Source organism: Oryctolagus cuniculus, chromosome 6, assembly GCF_964237555.1.
Source record: "Oryctolagus cuniculus chromosome 6, mOryCun1.1, whole genome shotgun sequence".
Classification (NCBI taxonomy): Eukaryota; Metazoa; Chordata; class Mammalia; order Lagomorpha; family Leporidae; genus Oryctolagus; species Oryctolagus cuniculus.
The window spans coordinates 167,422,274-167,441,283 of NC_091437.1; the positions used below are offsets into that span (position 1 = coordinate 167,422,274).

The 19,010-nt window shown below is 60.8% G+C and overlaps 1 protein-coding gene across 5 annotated transcripts in view; it reads right to left on the reverse strand.

The window, feature by feature from the left end:
• ZC3H3 (zinc finger CCCH-type containing 3) overlaps window positions 1–19,010 on the reverse strand; it is a 76,990-nt gene that overhangs the window by 12,739 nt on the left and 45,241 nt on the right. Inside the window, exons 5-11 of one of the 5 annotated variants that reach the window (XR_011389351.1) lie at window positions 15,810–15,976; window positions 11,836–11,878; window positions 11,602–11,760; window positions 11,441–11,510; window positions 9,644–9,775; window positions 6,113–6,253; window positions 1,313–3,992 (exon numbers count right to left, since the gene is read on the reverse strand). Coding sequence is in view for 4 of the 5 variants with exons in the window: in XM_070075586.1 (XP_069931687.1) it covers window positions 5,767–5,946; window positions 9,644–9,775; window positions 11,441–11,510; window positions 11,602–11,760; window positions 11,836–11,878; window positions 15,810–15,976 (751 nt within the window). In the remaining variant the exon portion in view is untranslated. The other 4 variants (XM_070075587.1, XM_070075586.1, XM_070075588.1 and 1 more) reach the window with 4 other exon arrangements.

A 19,010-nucleotide genomic window follows, 5' to 3' on the forward strand; every position in this document is an offset into this window, starting at 1 on the left:
ACACCTGACACATGCAACCACAGGCACTCCACATCCACACACACAACCACAAACACACCTGACACATGCAACCACAAACACACCTGACACACACAACCACAAACACACCTGACACACACAACCACAAACACACCTGACACATGCAACCACAAACACACCCGACACACAACCATAAACACACCTGACACACGCAACCACAAACACACCCGACACACAACCACAAGGCTTTGGCCTGGCCCAGTCCCGGTCACTGTGGCCATTTGGGGTGTGAACCAGTAGACAGAAGAAGAGCTCTCTTGCGCTCTCTCCTTCTCTCTCTGTAACTCTGCCTTTCAAATAAACAAATCTTAAAAAAAAAAAAAAGCCAGCAGCAGCAGCAGCTGGCAGATTCCCAATCAGACAGCAGAGAACCCCACACAGGTTCACTCGCAGAAGTCACAGAACGGATCCTCAGAGCAGGCAGAGAGAAGTTCACCTGTCGGGGAGGCCGACGACAGCGCAGGCCCGACCACACATCAGCGAGGACGGAAGCCGAGAGGACAACGACCAGCACGCGGAACCTGCACGGTGGACGGCCTTCGGGAAGGAGGAAGCACCGTGCTCCCAGGTGCGGGCACTGGGGGCTGCGTTGCCAGCAGGGCCGCCCGGACAGCAGCGAAGGAAGCGACAGAAGAAGGAAGAACAGAATTAGCAAAAACAGGAATAAACACACCAGACTTCCCTCTTCTTGAGTTTTCTAAGTTGTATTTGATGTTTGAGCAAAAATGCTAACAGCTTCTGTTACGGCTCTAAACGTGTGGGTCACACACTTAAGATAACTCTAAGTATCCTCGCTGTGGACGGGCACTGTCCTAACAGAGGGTTAGCGCCCACTGCGGATGCCGGCGTCCCCACCCCACACTGCAGCTCCGGCTCCCATCGGCCGCCCTGCTTCCCATCCCGCTCCCGCCGACACGTCTGGGAAGGCAGCGGACGACCGCCCAGGTTTGTGGGACCCTGCACCCATGAGGGAGACCAGGATGGAGCTTTAGGCTTCTGGCCACTGCGGCCATTTGGAGAATGAACCAGTAGATGGAAGATCTCTCTCTTTCTCTTTCAAAATAAATAAATCTTAAATAAATAAATGAGAGAGGGTAAACAGACATGAAATTAAGCTTTCTGTACTTAAACTGGTAAGATGGTAGGACTGGTAGACTTTGATAGCTTGTGAATATACAATTTAACACCCGGGATAATTACTTGAAGTTATGTAAAGATATCCCCCTCTTCTTGCTCTAATGCATAACAAATTATTTTATTGAGGATTTACTTATTTATTTGAAAGGCACTTATTTATTTATTTGAAACTTTAAAAGTTACAGAGAGAAGGCAAGAGGGAGGGAGGAGGGAGGGAGTGTAGGAGGGAGGGAGTGTAGGAGGGAGGGAGGGAGAGAGAGAGATAAATTGATCTTCCATCCACTGGTTCACTCTACAAATAGCAGCAAGGACCAGGTCAAAGCCTGAAGCCTGGAGCTTCATCCAGGGGCCCAAGCACTCAGGCCACCCTCCACTGCTTTTCCAGGCCATTAGCAGGAGGCTGGATGGGAATCAGAGCAGTGGAACACAAACCAGCGTCACAGGGGATGCTGGCTTCACAGACAGTGGCCTAACCTGCAGTGTCATAATGTTGGCCCCATGAATAAAAAAAATTTTGAAAAGAATACAGTAAAAAACCACTACAGATAATTCCAAATAACATTCTAAGCAATGCTGAAGTAATCCACAGAAAGCCAGTGGAAAAACAAGAACTGAAAACCAGAAAACAAGAACTCAAACAGCCTGAAACCCTAATATAGCCACAGCCACACTAAATGTAAATGGCCTAAACACAACAATTAAAGGACAGACGGCCAGGGCCGGGCGGCAGTGCTCAGCGTTTTGGTTAAACACCCGCACCCCCATCAGAGAGCCTGTGTTCAGGCCTGGCTCTGGCTCCGCTCCCTGCTCCTGCCATCCCCCAACCCCGAGGGAGACCTGGGTTGAGTTCCGGCTCCCACTCTGGTCTCAGGCCATCCTGGTTGTTGTAGGCATTTCGGGGGTGCACCAGCACAAGAGAGCTCTCTGTCTCTCTGTCTCCCAAATAAATGCATTTAAACATTTTAAAATAATTGAAGCTCCCACCTGAAGAACTCAGAGGGGACAAAAGGAACAAAGCAGAAATAAACATAAAGCGAAGAGTGGGAAGCAGTGAGCTCAGAAAAACACAGAGAAAAATCAGTGAGGAAGGAGCTGGTCCTGTGAAAAGATCGATAAAATTGATAAACCTCTAGCTGAAGAGATGGTTAAAAAGTCACGAATTTCCATTACTGGTATGAAACAGGGCTCCTACATACCCTGCAGACATCAGAAGGGGAACTGGAAATGGGTCAAACCATGCCGCGCACTTGGATCTGCAACTTAGATGAGCGAGATACACAGCCTGCCAACGCTGACTCAAGAAACACAGAAAACCCGAGCAGGCCCAGCTGCAGTGAGGCAGTGGGCAGACCCTCCTTGGAGGGGAGCTGAGGGCCGCGCAGTGTCATTGGTGACTCCTACTCAGAGAACGCACAGCGACTCTCAAGCTGCCCCAGACATGAGAGGACGGTCACTCTGCTGTGCATCCAACAACATCTGCATTGTCCTGATGCCAAAAGAAACCGCAGGACAAGCAGAGCTGAGACCAAGTCTTTCCCCAGCACTGCCGTCCCTGGAAAAACCTGAAGACCAAACAGCACCACACGGGCAGCTTTATTAAAAAGACATTTCTGGAATGCAAGGATGGTTTAACATACAAAAACCAGCCAGTGCAAACTGGCTATGATTTAAGGCAGCAGACAGACCACCTTAACAGAACAAAGGAGAAAAGCCCTGAAGGGCCACCTTGAGTGACAAAGCTCAGCACCCAGCACAGAGCAAGTCCCCAGCTGGTCACAGCTGATCAAAGATGACAACTTTCCCTCCAAGGCAAGGAAGAGGGATGCTCTCTCTTGCCACTTCTGTGCAACATAGTACTAGAAGCCTTTGTTTTGAAGCCTTTTTAAAAAAAGATTTATCTATTTATTTGAGAGAGAGAGAGAGAGAGAGAGACAGAGACAGAGAGGCCTTCCATCGCTGGTTTACTCTCCAAATGGCTGCAACGGCCGCAGCTGGGCTGATCCAAAGCCAGGAGTCAGGAGCTTCATCTGGGTCTCCCATGTGGGTGCAGGGGCCCAAGCACTTGGGTCATCTTCCACTGCTTTCCCCTACTATGCCACAGCGCTAGCACCTAGGAGTCCTACCCAGAGCAATTAGGCAAGAGAACAAAAGGCATCCAAACTGAAAAGGAAGTGACTCATCTGCTTACTCACAATGTAATCTTATATGCAGAAAACCCTGAAGGACCCACACAAAAAATGAATTAGCCCAACAAGAAGTGCTGAGGAAGGCATGCAGGAGTGGGAATGCGTGTGCACAGCTTGTAGGAACACAAAACCCCACAGCCACGGAGGAAAATGGTTCGGCGGTTCCTCAGAAAGCTATGCACAGGGGCTGTCACTGTGGCATGGTGGGTTAAGCCACCACCTATGATGCCAGCACCCCATTTCAGGGTGCCAGTTCCAGTCCTGGCTGCTCCACTCCCTGCTAATGCACCTGCAATGGCAGCAGATGTTGGCCCAAGGGCTTGGGCCCCTGGGAGTGAACCAGCAGACCAACAGATAGATCTCTTTCCCCCGCCTCTGTGCAATTGCTGTTCAAATAAATAAGCAAGTATTTAAAAAAAAACTAAACACAGAATTACCATCCACGCCAGCAATGCCACCCTAGGTGAACAACCCACGTGTCTACACAACTCAGCCCAAGCTCTGACACCCCCACCCCCACCCCAGGAGCGACCTGTGCTAAGCAGCGTGCTTCATACAACTCCGTCTACAAGAAGCGTCCAGGACAGGCAAGTTCTTGGAGAAAGCCAGTAGGTCCATGGCTGCCAGGGGCTGGAGTGGGAACAGAGTCATTGCTTAGCGCTCACAGTGCTTCTATCTGGGGTAAGGAAGCAGTGTCGGCTGGGTCGGCGCTGTGCTACAGCAGGTGAAGCCACCGCCCACAACGCCAGCGTCCCATATGGGCACTGAGTTGAATCCCGGCTGCTCCACTTCTGATCCAGCTCCCTGCTAATGTGCCTGGGAGAGCATGAGGACATGGCTCAAGTCCGTGAGCCCCTGCATGCACGTGGAAGGCCCACATGAAGCTACTGGCTGGATGGAAGATATGTCTCTCTGTCTCTCCTTCCCTCTCTGAAACTCTGCCTTTCAAAAAGAAATCTTCAAGAGATAGTGACAGCTGCATAATTCGGTGAGTGCAATTAATGTCACTGAATTATGGACCTTAGAAATGGTTACAATGGTGAACCTGTCACATAATTTTACACATATTCTATTATATTTATTGATTTTAAAAATTAATTTACTTTCCTTTTATTAGAAAGGCTAAGAGAGACAGATAGAAAGAGATCTTTCATCTGTTAGTTCACTCTACAAATGCCCAGGGCTGGGCCAGGCCGAAGCCAGGAGCCTGGACTCAGACTGCATCTCCCGTGGCGGCTGGGACCCAGGGTCCGAGCCATCACTGCTGCTCCCCCGGCTGCACCTCCGCAGGAAGCGGAGTCAGAAGTGGAGCCAAGACCCCCACGAGGCACCGAGGGTGCTGCAACTTCCCCAACATGCTCCTCCCCTAACTACAAGTCAATAATGTACTCACGCAAAAACTGTTGAACTGCACACCTTTTTAAACTTTCATATAGGAGAGACAGAGACCATTCCTCTCCACTGTTCACTCTCCAAGTGCCTACAACAGCCAGGACTAGGCCAGGCCAAATGGAAGCTGGGAGCTGGAACGCAACCCGTCGCTGACACGAATGGTGGGGACCCCGTTACCTGCGCCATCACCACCGCCTCCCGAGGTGGTGGAGGGGAGCTGGGCATGGAACCCTGGTACTCTGGCATGGACAGGCATCTGAAGCACTAGGCCAAACACCCACCCTGAACTGTGTACCTCCGATGGGTGAGTCTTATGCTGTGCAGACTGCACCTCAACAGAGCTGTGTGTGTGGGGTTTGCTTTTTGTTTAGGGTGAGAACAGCCAATCAGCACACAAGGTGCTCACCATCACTAGCCACCGGAGACCGTGACTAGGCCTGCAGCCGGACAGGGACGAGAGCTGGTGAGGTGTGGCCACAACGCAGCCCTCCCTGGCTCCCAGTGGGGCTGTGAGGGTGCAGCCTGGCAGGCGGCGGCTGCGGGGGCGGGCAGGCCATGCTCATTCAGGCTCTGGCCGCTCCAGGACCCAGCAGTCCCACTCCTTGCCACCTACCCTGGAGCAACGGAGACACACACATGTTGCAGACGCGTTCACAGCCGCATCAGTGACAGCCGCCTCAGACCAGAAATGGCCCAAATGTCCAGTCCCTGACCGTGGGAGGGTAAACAAACTGCCCAATGTGCAGGGCGGGGCGCAGCTCCCGTGCCAGGACAGACAGCAGCAACAGGACCAAGGGCCAGGGCGCACACTGCGGGGCACGTGGGGGACGGGGAACCCCGGGGACTGCACAGCATGGAAATGCACCCCAACAGAGCTGAGTCTTTTCAAGTAGGAAGGGGCTTGGGGCCCGGTGCTATGGCATAGCAGGTAAAAGCCACCACCTGCAGCGCTGGCATCCTATATGGGCGCTGGTTCACGCCCTGTCTGCTCCACTTCTGACCCAGCTCCCTGCTAACAGCATGAGAAAGCAGTGGAAGATGACCCAAGTCCTTGGGCCCCTGTACCCACGTGGGAGACCCAGAGGAAGCTCCTGGCTCCTGGTTCCAGCCGTTGCAACCGTTTGGGGAGCAAACCAGCAGATGGAGGACTCCTCTCTCTGCCTCTGCCTTTTAAATAAATAAGTAAATAAACCTTTAAAAAAAAAAAAAAAAAAGAATGAGGTTTGGGTGAGGCTCAGGCACAAAGGACACGAGGCCTGGTGGGCCTGCCCAGGAAGCCGCCTGTGACCACACTGGCCCTTCCAGGTAGGCGCCGCAGACTTCACACGGAGACAGAGGCGGGAGGCAAAGCGACGCACCCAGGGTCATGGAGCAGAGTGGCTGGGATGGGCTCCCTGGTTCTCAGCTCTCTGTTGGAAGCTGGCAGTCCATCCCCAGGGCCTCCTCCACCAGGCAGGCCACCTTCAGGCACTAAAGGCACAGGAGAGCCAGGCAGCTGCCTGCGGATAACGGAGGAGGAAGCACAACACTCACAGCATGGAAATGGAGTGAGTGGTAACTATGTCCCCCCTACACACACGCACACAGGCACACATGCAGCAGTCCTGTGGCAGTACCACGTGGCACACTGGGGGCAGTGCTCCCCACTGCACAGTGCACAGAGCACACAGCACCCACACCGAGAGCACACAGCACCCACGCCGAGAGCACACGGCACCCACGTGGAGAGCACACAGCACCCATGCTGAGAGCACACGGCACCCACACCAACAGCACACGGCACCCATGCTGAGAGCACATGGCACCCACACCAACAGCACACGGCACCCACACCAACAGCACACGGCACCCACACCGACAGCACACGGCACCCATGCTGAGAGCACATGGCACCCACACCAACAGCACACGGCACCCACGTGGAGAGTACACAGCACCCATGCTGAGAGCACACGGCACCCACACCAACAGCACACGGCACCCACACCGACAGCACACGGCACCCATGCTGAGAGCACATGGCACCCACACCAACAGCACATGGCACCCACGTGGAGAGTACACAGCACCCATGCTGAGAGCACACGGCACCCACACCAACAGCACACGGCACCCACACAGAGAGCACACGGCACCCACGCCGACAGCACACAGCACCCACACTGACGGCACACGGCACCCACACCGAGAGCACACGGCACCCACACAGAGAGCACATGGCACCCACACCGACAGCACATCGCACCCACACTGACAGCACACCGCACCCACACCGACAGCACACGGCACCCACACCAAGAGCACACGGCACCCACATTGACAGCACACGGCACCCACACCGACAGCACACGGCACCCACGCTGAGAGCACACGGCACCCACACCGAGAGCACACGGCACCCACATGGAGAGCACACAGCACCCATGCTGAGAGCACACGGCACCCACACCAACAGCACTCGGCACCCACACCGACAGCACAAGGCACCCACACCGACAGCACACGGCACCCACACCGAGAGCACACGGCACCCACATGGAGAGCACACAGCACCCATGCTGAGAGCACACGGCACCCACACCGACGGCACATGGCACCCACACCGAGAGCACACGGCACCCACATGGAGAGCACACAGCACCCATGCTGAGAGCACACGGCACCCACACCGACGGCACATGGCACCCACACCAAGAGCACTCGGCACCCACACCGACAGCACAAGGCACCCAAACCGACGGCACACGGCACCCACACCGACGGCACATGGCACCCACACCAACGGCACACGGCACCCACATCGACGGCACATGGCACCCACACCAACAGCACACGGCACCCATACTGAGAGCACAAAGCACCCACAGCGAGAGCACACAGCACCCACACTGACAGCACATGGCACCCACACCGACAGCACACGGCACCCACACCGACAGCACATGGCACCCATACCGAGAGCACAAAGCACCCACAGTGAGAGCACACAGCACCCACACTGACAGTGTACAGCACCCACACTGACAGCACATGGCACCCACACCGACAGCACACGGCACCCACAACGATGGCACATGGCACCCACACCAGGAGCACACGGCACCCACACTGACATTGCACAGCACCCACACTGCCAGCACACAGCACCCACACTGCCAGCACATGGCACCCACACCGACGGCACACGGCACCCACACCGACGGCACATGGCACCCACACCGACAGCACACGGCAGCCACACTGCGAAGTCCCGATGGAGCCAGGGCCCCTGCAGGAGCAGCCGCCCAGGACAGCACCCTGTTGTCCTAGCACAAGGATGTGCTCAGCGCACGCTGGCAGCCAGCAGCGAGGGTCGCAGGGGCCTCCCGCAGGCCAACCGGGCCACGCCACCCTCAGACCGAGGAGGGACCGCGAGAGGTGGGTGTCTGGCGCCCTGGCTTGGAGACCCAGCTCCACTTCCCACTCCTGCTGGGCAGACCCTGGGGGCCAGCAAGCGAGGGCTCTGGCGGTGGCCCCTGCCACCCACATGGGGGGCCTGGACTGAACTGGGCTGCGGCAGAACCTGCGGACCGAGCCCTCTGTCTGGTTCTCTCAAGTAAGTAAACGAGAGAACACAGAAGCAAAGGGAGCACTGGGCGCGCGGCCGCAGCCGGCACACACAAGCGAGTGCGGGCGAGCGCTCGGCACAGGGGCCCCGGGCAAGGCTGGCGGACAGAGGAGCACTGTCCGCAGACACCTGTGAGCTGGGATGGACATGGAGGGAGACATGGGGCACCGCGCTCTGGCTGCAGGACACCCCCACCGTGGCAAGGGGTGTGGGGTCACCTACCCCGCCCGAAGCCCTGCAGCCTGGGAGGGGAGAGGGGAGCAGCTGGCCTGGTGCTGCGGGGCCCCGGAAGGGGAGAGTGGAGATTCACTCGCCACCTCAATTATTCACAAGGAGAGGGAAGGCGCCTCTCTGGCCAGCCCCGCCCCGGCAGCAAGGTGAGCAGTTTCCCGATCCAGTGGAACAGCCGCAGCTCTCTGGGGCCCGTTGGAGGACGGCTGCTTCAGGCACAGGGTGACGACTCAGCACTTTCTCTGTTATTTAGAGAATGAAGTTAACCCTCCCAGGCCCAGGCTGCTGGATGCGGCCTGCTCAGCGCTTTCCCATGTATAATTACAAGCTGCCATCCATCATGCCGCCGCGACACAGCGCCGAGCGCGGAAAGGCACGCCGTAAGCACTTCCCCCACCAGGGCCCCACACGGCGCTGTGATATTTTCATTTAATTTGGAATATCTTAGGGCAGTCGTGCACGGCCATCGTTAGGGGCTGCTCCAGGACCCCGAGGCCTCCCTGCTGGGGTGCACAGGGAGAGGGAGATGCACCCCTCTAGAGCCCACTGACATCCCCTCACCCCAACACCAGGTACCATGGACTTCACCGGGGTACTGCCAGACTGGGGGCCATGAGGCAGGGCCCACACAGGCCCCCAGGAAGCCTGCCAGCCCCCCACAGGAGCACAGGAGCAGGAGCCCAGGTCGGCACAAGTGTGGAGGCTGTGACGGGGAGGGGCGGGGCTCCACAACAACCCCCGGGCTGCATGGGGCCGAGGCCCTCCAGTCACTCAAGGGGTGCTCTGCGCCCCCTCAGCTCCACGCAGGCCACCACCTGCCATCCCAGGGGATGGTCACCCTGGCTCTGCTGTCCCCTCACTGCATGGTCTGTTCTCAGCTGTCTCCTGGAGGCTGTGCAGCCCAGCCGCCCACTGGGCCTCTCCCTAAGAGGGCTCCAATCCCCCCCCACTCTGCTGTGCCCCGCCCTGGGCCACTGTAGGCGAGCCCGATGACGGCGCCACCTCGGGCTGCAGGGACTCTCAGCCGCCCGCGTCCCCCCCGGCCCCTCACCTTGGCGCCCAGCGGGCAGTAGCCTTTGAGGAAGTCGCTGCAGACCTCGGCCTTCCGGGACACGTACACGTGGCTGTAGGGGCAGCTGCTGTGGCTGCAGACGCCCCTCAGGAAGTAGGAGCACACGGGCATCTGGGGGGCGGAGGGGGTGAGCATGCAGGCCCCGCCCCACACTCCCACCCGCATCACAGCCGGACACCGGCCCACACACTGGCTGGACACCTCTCCTTGGCTCTCCTGCGTGTGGCACAGACACCCAAGGGTGGTCGGAGGAGCCAGGGGGCCTCCTGCTTCCCCAGGCAGCTGTGTCCAGGGCAGGGCGTGAGGCTGAGCACCCTGCAGCAGGGGCAGGCCCGTGTGGACTTCCCTGGAGGCCCCACCAGCTTGAGCCTGCCCAGGGCCCTGGGCCGGGGAGGGCCACATGGCTGCCTGGGCTGCTCCAAAGCCCCTCAAGTGGTGGGGACGGCGTCAGGGCTGGTGGTGGCAGCAGCCTGGGCAGGGCCTTCCTTCCCCGCCCCTGGTGAGCGCTGGCCACAGTCACTGCTTGTTCTCACCACGTGGGCTGGTGGGCTGAGACAGGGAGGCAGGAAGTCCTGACTTCTCCAGCACCTGCTCTGCCTGGCCCCGCTGTGGCCAGCAGCCTGTCCTGAGGTCTGGACCCACCGCCCTGCCTCTGCGTGGTCCCCCCAGACCCCCCAGCAGGCCTCCCAGAGGTCGTGCCCGGCCTGCAGGGGCCTGTCGGCCTGAGACTTTACAAAGCCCCTTCTGAGGAGGGAGGGGCTGGGCAGGGGGGAACCTGGCTGAGGCTGAGGAGCTGAGAGGGAAGGAGGGAGAAATCAAGGAAACAAAGGGTGATTTAAGGAGTGAGAGTTGATTTTTAATTGTCTTTTAACTGCAGCCGCAGAGGGAAGAGGGGCTGGGGGCCCGTTTGGGGCTGGCGGTGGTGCGGCTGTAGACAATTCCCTTAATGTGGTTTTTGATATAGAGCCCAAATTAGCTCTAATAAAAAGGGATAATAAAGCCAACTCTTACACCAAACGGGGCTCCTCCTGGCTGTCAGAGCAGGCCGTTATCGGGAGGAAACTGCATTCTCATTTCAATTAACCTTGTTTGAACCCCTCCACGTCCACACAAATAACAATAACATTAATTCAGGGCGCTGGCGCGGGGCGTCCACACCAGACAGCTTGGAGCGCGCTCCGGCGCTGGAGCTGCGGCTAATGAACCCGAAACTCGACGTGAATTTCCAAACTGCTCACAGCAGAGTTTCGGAGCGCTATTAGGGAGAAAAATGCTGATTCTCCCCAAGCTCCTCAAGGGGAAAAGCTGCGGCGGCAGCAGCGCCTCCCTAACCTCAGCCCCCTCCCCACACCGAGCCCAGGGGGCGGGGCCCACTGACCCCTGCAGGAAGCCTGCGTGGGCACAAAGCCTAGGAGCTGTGCAGGGCGGGAGTCCCCGCACCACGCCAGTGCTGCTGCGACCACAGGCCCTGCGGAGCTGTCCCCTCCACTCCCCCCGGGGGCCTCCTGCCCCCAGCACAGCTCCCCTCACCAGCCCCAGGCCAGAGAGGCAGGTGAGGCCTAAGACCCCCATGGGGCCAGCTCCCTGGAGCACGCGGGATGGGTGGAAGGGGCCTTGGGGAGGAAGACCGTGTGCAGGGCACTGCTTCCGGCAGTCACCGGGTGGGGTGGGGGCCCAGGAGGCACACAGCTCCTCAGAGACGTCCAGGGGCAGGGCTGCACCCAAGCCCAGGGAAAACCACAGGGTACCACCTGCCCAGGGCCCAGGGTCACTCACCTTCTCCTTGGACACTTGGTGGGAGAAGGGGCAGGTCCCATCCGTCTTCTTGCACGTGCCCCGCACAAACCTGTGGCCCAGGGAAAAGGGGGTTTGAGGAGGGCCTGGCGGAGACCGGGGCAGGGTCCCACAGGCCCCTGGCCCACCGGGAGGGCAGGCACCTGGTGCACACGGCCACCTTCTCAGGGTCGTGGATGTAGGGGCAGTGCTCGCCACGGTTGCACCTGCCGAAGCGGTTGTAGTACATGCAGTACTCCTTCTTCTTCTCCTTCTTCTGCTTCGCCTGCCGGATGATGGCCAGGCTGCGCTGGACCGCCCGGCTGTGGGCAGAGAGAGGCTTATGAGCCACAGGCTAAGCAGGGGGCAAGCCAACCACCCCACCCTAGGGGACGCACCTGGCTAGGGAGCGGCTACAGCTGCTGGGAGGGTCCAGTCGGCCTGTAGGGAGAGAGACTCGGTCACCCCAGGCTGCAGCCCCTGCCCACCCTGGCCTGCACGTGGCCAGAGTCGCACCCTTTCTCAGTGCTCCCCAGCCACCTCCCCGCCCCGCTGCAATGAGCTCCAGCACCACTGCCCCTCCAGGAAGCTGCACAGACCCCTCCTGTGGCTGGGCCAGGTACCCCCTGGGCTGTCCAGGCCTCTCTGGGGACGGTGAAGAGGCTGGGGGCAGGGCCAGCAGATCCCATGCAGGGCATGGACCTCCAGGAGACAGGTCTCAGGGGTTAAGGGCTGACACACCCGCCCTACCTCTCTGCCCCCAGTCAGCCAGGCTCCCTGAGACCACACGTGGAGCTAACCAGACATCCCCACCTGTGGGCGTCCCTCAGCCTTCAGATCCTCAGGGGGCAGTGGTGGCCTGCAGCACTCTCCAGGCCTCTCTTTGGCCACCTAGGAGCTGCCCTGCAGTGGCAGAGCCCAGAAGCTGGACCTGAGGGGGTGGCTTGGACCAGGGCAGCAGCCATAAGCCCACACAGCCCACAAGCCACATGTGGCCTAGCTTTGCAGGACAGTTGTCATGTGTGTGGGCGGGCCTCAGTGCTCAGGCTGTGTGACATGGACAAGGGCACTGGCCTGAAGGCTCCAGATCGTGCAGTGCTTTGTCCAGCGCTTCTCAGAGGCCCGAGCCGAAGCCAGGCAGGCCTTTCCGAGATGGCCAGCCAGGGCCAGAAGAGTGCTGCAGCGACGGGGGAGGATGCAAGGCCAGCTCGCAGCAGGCTCACAGCCTGGCCCCAGGCCCGCCAGGGGCAGGCGGGGTGGGGGGTGGGGGGCAGGGCCTGCTCGGATGGCTTGCCCAGGTTCCTCAAGTGCCCGCACGGCCCCTCCCAGACCAGATCCAATTTCCTGCTGAAATGGACACGCTGGTAAGAAGCAGAAGTGACATCACCCAGGAATCCTGGGGCCCTGAGGCCATGACACAGACACCCAGTTTTAAAACGGGCTATTCCAAGGCTGCCTGGATCTGACAGTGGATCCCTGCCCATCTGAGCACCATGAATCTGGAGGACACTGCTCCAAAGCTGCCTCTTCTCACCCCTCTCCCCAGGGCATCCTGGGCCACACGGCCCAGTGACGACACCATGCCTGTCCCAGGCTGCCCTGTGTCCCCAGGTGGGCACGCCCTGTGGTCCATCCAAACCCCAACTCCTTTGCCCCGCAGGCCGGAGCCTCACTTCCATGCTGTCCCAGACTGTCCCTCGTAGGGGTGCACAGCCCCTGCCTGCTGCCGAGTCGCTAGGACTAGGGGATCTGCTCTGCTGGGCGGGCTGGGAGGCCCGGCCTCCTCTCAGCCTGTGGCTTCCAGCCCAGAGAGGGTGGCTCCAGGACTAACCAGCAGCACCCACACTGGGGGGAGCAGGGGGCGGCAGGCACAGGGCACGGAGAAGGCAGCAATGGGCAGGGGTGGGGAGGGATGGGCAGCCCTTGTCCCCAGCTGATCGAGGCCCAGGTGGCACAGACAGGACCTCACACCTGCTGGCTTGGGCAAGTGACACACAACCAGACAGCTGTGGTGACACTGCGGCAGGGCAGGGCTCCATCTGCTCCCTGCCTGCAAGGGGGTGGGGTGCTCCCTCCCCTTTCTACGTTCTGCTTTTCAAAAACTGCCAGTGTGGCTGGGCTCACGGTGGGAGTTTTGACAAGAACAGGAGGCACCTTTTCAAATGCTTTGCAGCGTTAAAAAATGCACATAAAGTAGCTGGCTTGAGAGGTGTGAAGGCAGCAGCCTGGGAGCAGGCTGAGGGAACTTTCACTTCCTGGTCTTCCCAGAATAGACCGGCTCCCTCCAGCTGCCAGGCCACGGGGGGCCTCTCAACCACCAGGCAGGGGTGGGGAGCGGGAGGGGTCAGGCAGCCACGGGCAGGCCCGGGCCCAACCCGCACAGGCACAGGAAGCTGCACTCTGGAAGGAGAGGCAGAGGGGGCCGGGGGGAGGCAGGCCAGGCAGCTGTCAGGGTCTCCCTCGTGTGCCCTTCCCTGTGGCCCAGGAGGGTGGGCAGGGCAGAGGAGGGGAGGAGGCAGCAGGTCCCCTCGTTCAGGCACAGCACGGCTGCCCAGGTCGGCCCAGGTCGGCCCACGGTCGGTCCCACAGCTTGCAGCTGGGCTCCTGGTAGGCACCCAGGGCCCACGGGAGGGGTGCAGGGTCGAGGTAGGTGTACTGAGAGAAAAGCGCCTGGCTGCAGAGAGCCAGGGCAGGAAGCCAGGGGGAGGCGAGCCCCGCCCCTCCCAGGGAGACGTGCACTTTCTGGTTCAAGTTGAAGTTCTGCTGACATCGGGGCAGGAAATTTATTTCTTTAATTATTATTCATCTAAGTGGGCTGGGCATCAGCGGCCCACAGCTGGGAGCAGCAGTCGGGAGGGAGGCAGCTGGGGCCCTGCCTCTCCCCCCGCCCCACATTCCTCCCCAGCGAGGCGAGGGCTGAGCCCCAGGCCTGTCCCCGGAGGCTGCCAAGTGCGGTCAGCAGATAGCAGCTGGAGCCCTGCTTGGCAGCAGGTGGGGTCCTCGCTGGCGAGGGGAGGAGGTTCCTGGGCCCTGGGCCCCACAGTGTGCCAGAGGGGCAGGGGATGGGGACAGCTCTGAGGCCAGCTCCAGGGCCAGGCAGGCCGAGCGGAGGCAGAGCCAGCAGCTGAGTGCGGCAGGACAGAGTGTTCACACTGGTGACACAACAGCTCTGGGCCCCTGGGCTCAGCCAGTAGCCCGCGGAGGGCAGCCTGCAGACCTCGGCACTTGAGACCCAGGGCAGCGGGAGCGGGCGGCAATGTCCGGTGAGGAAGGGTGGCCCCACTCCCTTTCTCAGGACAGAAGCCTGGGCTCTCCCCACTTGGGGCGGGGGCATCAGTGACAAAGCCATATCCAAACTGCCAGTGCCCTACAGGCTCGTGGACACAGGAGGGCGTGAGGAGCGGGGTGGCGCGTGTCGCCCCACCGTGGAGCCCAGCGAGGGCCGGCGGACACGTCTCCAGGCTGCTGATGAGCTGCTCCCGCACTGGCCGCAGTCACACCAGCATGCGCTCTGCGGCCACACGGCAGGGCCGCTGGGACGGGGATGCAGCTGTCCGTGGGCGGTCGTCATTCTCTGAGTTGACACGGTTCTAGGGTCAGAGGTGACCACAGCAACCCCAACAGGGCAACGGGAGGCCTGAGCCTCAGTGCGGCTGCGGGAGGCCACAGCAGGTCTGCGCAGGGCCCGCTGAGCCCCCGGCTCTCCCGCCCAGCCCGGGGGTCTGATGGGGAAAGAGACAGCCAGGCTTCCCCTCAGATCCTCAAGCGGAGGAGGACTGTGCCTGCCAGTGCACCAGGGAGCCCTGGCCCTCAGCGCGGGCCTGGCTCATGCGGGACATGCGGAGTGCTGGGGATGGGGCCCAGCTGCCCCACTCCCAGCGGCAGACCAGAAACTGGGGGTGCTTCTGGCCGGGAGTTCTCTGCGCCCACCTCCAGCCTCCTCCCCAGCCCCCCGGGGGACGGGTGGGTGGGGTGGGCTGTCAGCTGCTCCCTCCTCGATGGACAAGGAAGGAGTGTGACTGGACTGAGATCAAAATAGCTTTCCAGTTAACGTGCAGCGAGCGAGGCCGCACTTCCTTCCCCGCCTCCTGACACAGCTGGCGAGGCGTCACCAATGCGATTAAGGGCGACGCGGCCCCAGGTGCTCACTCGTCCAGGCGTGCGCGCCATACCTGGCCCATCCTGCGTCCCAGAGCAGAGCACGGTGCTCGCACACAGCCCCCACAGAAGAATTGGCAGCTGCTCAGCCAAGCGCGAGGCGGGCGCCACGCTGGGCCCCTCCCAGGGGAGGCCGCTGCGTGCACGCAGGAGTGAAATCAATTCCCGGGCCGGGTCAGGAGCTGGGGGCCCGCAGCTGACGGCGCAGCCTCACCTGGGCGCAGGAGGGGCCTGCCGCCCGCGTCGCCCAGCCGGCCCGAGGTCTTGGAGAGCTTGTTGGCGGACACCTTGTAGAGGACGCCTCCGATGCAGCAGTAGCCTTTGTTCCCCCAGCGAGCAGAGCCTGCAGCTGTCGGACGCACGCGGTTCAGCGCGAGGGCCCTGGGGGGAGAGTGCGGGGCCCGTCACACACAGCCCAGCACAGACTGCAGGGACAGCTCTGGGCAGCCACCAGGATGCTGACCACGAGTCCCAGGACCAGGAGGCGGTGCCCCTGCCCCTTCCCCTTCCCGTGTGCACCTCCCTTGGACACAGTGGCCAGCTGGGCCGTGCACGGCTCAAGGCTGCCTGGGGCTCTATGCCCAGACTGGTAGACATCTGTTCCGACTCTGCCCAAGCACACACCGCCCTGCCCCCACCCCTCTCATCCACCACTTTGAGAGCCCACCCCTGACCCCAGGCAGCTGGCCTCAAGGTCAGAGGTCTAGAGGTCTAGAGGAGGCCGTAGGATCAGCCACGTAGGCAGTCCAGGTCAGAGGAGCAAAAATGGGGGTGAGCCTTGAGGCTTGACACCCTCACCACAAACTAGGAGACGGGCCCCACAGCCACTGTCCACGTCACTGGACAGGCTGTTAGAGCGAGGCGTCAGGAGGCCTAGGTCCAGACTAGCTTACGATATCATGACTGCCAACGGCACACAGGCCAGCCCAGGGGGGCAGTGCTGCTGTCAGGCTGCAGAGGTGTTTCTGTGTGCGGCTTGAGGTGGCAGGAAGGGGGAGGCTGTGGGTCCTGGCCTGGCGCATGGCCCCGCCCCTCCCTTCTGGCTCCTGAGCCTGCAGCCCACCCCATCCTGGGTCCTGGAGGAAGTGAGATGGGAAGTGGGCTCCTCCCCTGAGGAGCACCTGTGGCTGTAGGAGATCCCGTCCCAGCAGGCCAGAGCCAAAGCACGTGCACCCAGAGTCACATCTGCCAAGGAACCCCCTGGCACCGCCCATCACCACCAGCCCTGCTGCCTACGAGGGGTCACCCAGAAGAGGCAGCTGGGAGGGTTAGCCGTCCAGCTCTTGGGCTCAACTGCTGTCCCCACCAGTCAGCAACCTGGCCCCTAGGCCTTGGGCCCTCCATCTGCAAGCTGGAGATTCTCAGAGCCAGGGCCTCCCAGGGCCCATTAGAGAGATGCCGGGGCCGAAGCCGCGGCGTAAGCACAAGTGTACAGCGAGGGGGCGGAGGAAGGTGCTGCAGAGACTGCTGGAAGCACTTAACCCAGTTTCCTTTAATTAAAATTCGAGTTTGCAAACACCATCTTAGAGGGAGAGTCCCGCCAGGGCCCGGCTGCACGGCGCAGTCTGCCCAGCCACACTCCCAACCTGACTTGCCCTACAGGCTCCAGCCGGCAGCAGCGGCATGCAGCGGGCGTTCTGTGGCCCCGGGACCCTCCCAAGGAAGTCAGCTCAACTGCGGCCTCTGTGCACCCATGGGGCAATCTGTCCCGTGCTACCGCCAGGTAGGGTGTGACAGGACCAGGTCAGCGCTGCCTGTTCCTGCACCAGCACCAACCAACAGCACTTAGAGAACCCCCTCGGGGAGGGTCCTGACCCTGGCTAGGAGTTGCAGCCAGGACACCCAGCGTGGCCATAAATTCCACCGCCCCCAGTGCCCGCTGCCATGTTCACTCAGCCCGAGGCTGCCCCGGCCCCTGCTGCCCAGAGCCTTCAGTACACCTGCCCCCCGCACAGCAGTGCCCTTCACACACCAGCCTGGGGCTGGGGCTGGGGCTGGGGCAGGAGGGTGAGGAGCTGGAGGGTCCCCACCCCACAGCACTGGCCAGTGGCTGAGCCTCCAGCCACTGTAACTACCAACGCTAGAAGGCAGCTCTGGTCCTCACTGAGTGGCCACTGGGTGCAGGTCTGAGCCCAGTCTCGTGTACCCCAACTTGGGGTGCGAGCAGGTCCTGCCTTCCCCACACTGCCACAGGTGCCATGTCTGGTCCTGGCAACCACCATGAAGCTGAGAAGCATGAGGGGCAGAAGGCGGCCAGGCCAGGATCCAGTTTCCCTCTAGGGCCAGCCCCAGGATGTCTCAGGCAGTGGAAGGGAGGAAGCAGGCCCCAGGGCCCCAGGAACCCAGCCCTGAGATAACTCATCTACAGGGCTGTATGGCTGCGGGGTGACCATGCTTCTCTCCAGAGGTGCCCTGGGGATTGCCCAACCATGGGGTCATGTGAGTACCAAGCCAGGGGCTCCAACACCTGCTTCTCACCTACCCTTCACCCAGGGCATACACAGGCGAAGCCACAGACGCAGGAGGGCACCAGGGCCGGGCAGGCGCCGCAGGCCCTCTGCTGTGTGCTGAGAGAAGGTCCCGTCGGGCTCAGCACCCGCGGCCCGCACCCTGGTGTTCGAGGACCGCCACTGACAGCCGCTGTCCACGCCCAGTTCTCGGGGCTCAGAGGCGCATCTCAGGTGACATGTCCTCCCGTCCTCCCGACACTGCTGCTGACCCCGCACTTCTTCTCAGGGGAGAAGCACCTGCCCCCAGCCCCTCCCTCCACAAAGCACAACTCCCGTGCCGGGATGGCACTTACAGTCTGAGCACAGACCCAGGCGGGAGCCCTGGGCCAGCCCGGTGCATGGTGAGGGCAGGAAGAGCCCTGCGGTCTGAGCGGGTCTGGGACGCCTACCTGCCGCCCCCGGATCGCCCGCCCGCCCCTGCCCTCACGGCACTGGCCCTGCGGCTTCTCACTGCCAGGGGTGTCACAGCACGGCAGTCAATCGCCACCCTAATGGACAGGAGCCTTTGGAAACGAACTGTATTGAGAAGAGAGGGTAAAACTAATGAGATAATAGCGGGGCCAAGGACCCCGCGGGCCAGGCGCCCTCACGGCCGGCTCTGTAATTCCTTTTCTGCCGCCCGTCCGCACGTCTAAAGGCTTCTCCCGCCCGTCGGCAGGCCCACGCCGCCTGGAAATTTCATTAACGCTGGAAAATAGGAAAGGTATTAAGCGTGGATAATGAAGGCCGGGGAGGGAACAGTGCCTCAAGATGGTGTCCTTTCTCGCCTCTGTAATGGGAGGCATGAACCCTCCTTCAAGCCCATCTCTAATCCATTTGAAATACTACAGCAAATTATCTCTCCTTCAGCCCGAAAGCGGCCAGCCAATTTACTCCGAATAGAAGTGACAATGCCCTAGGATTTA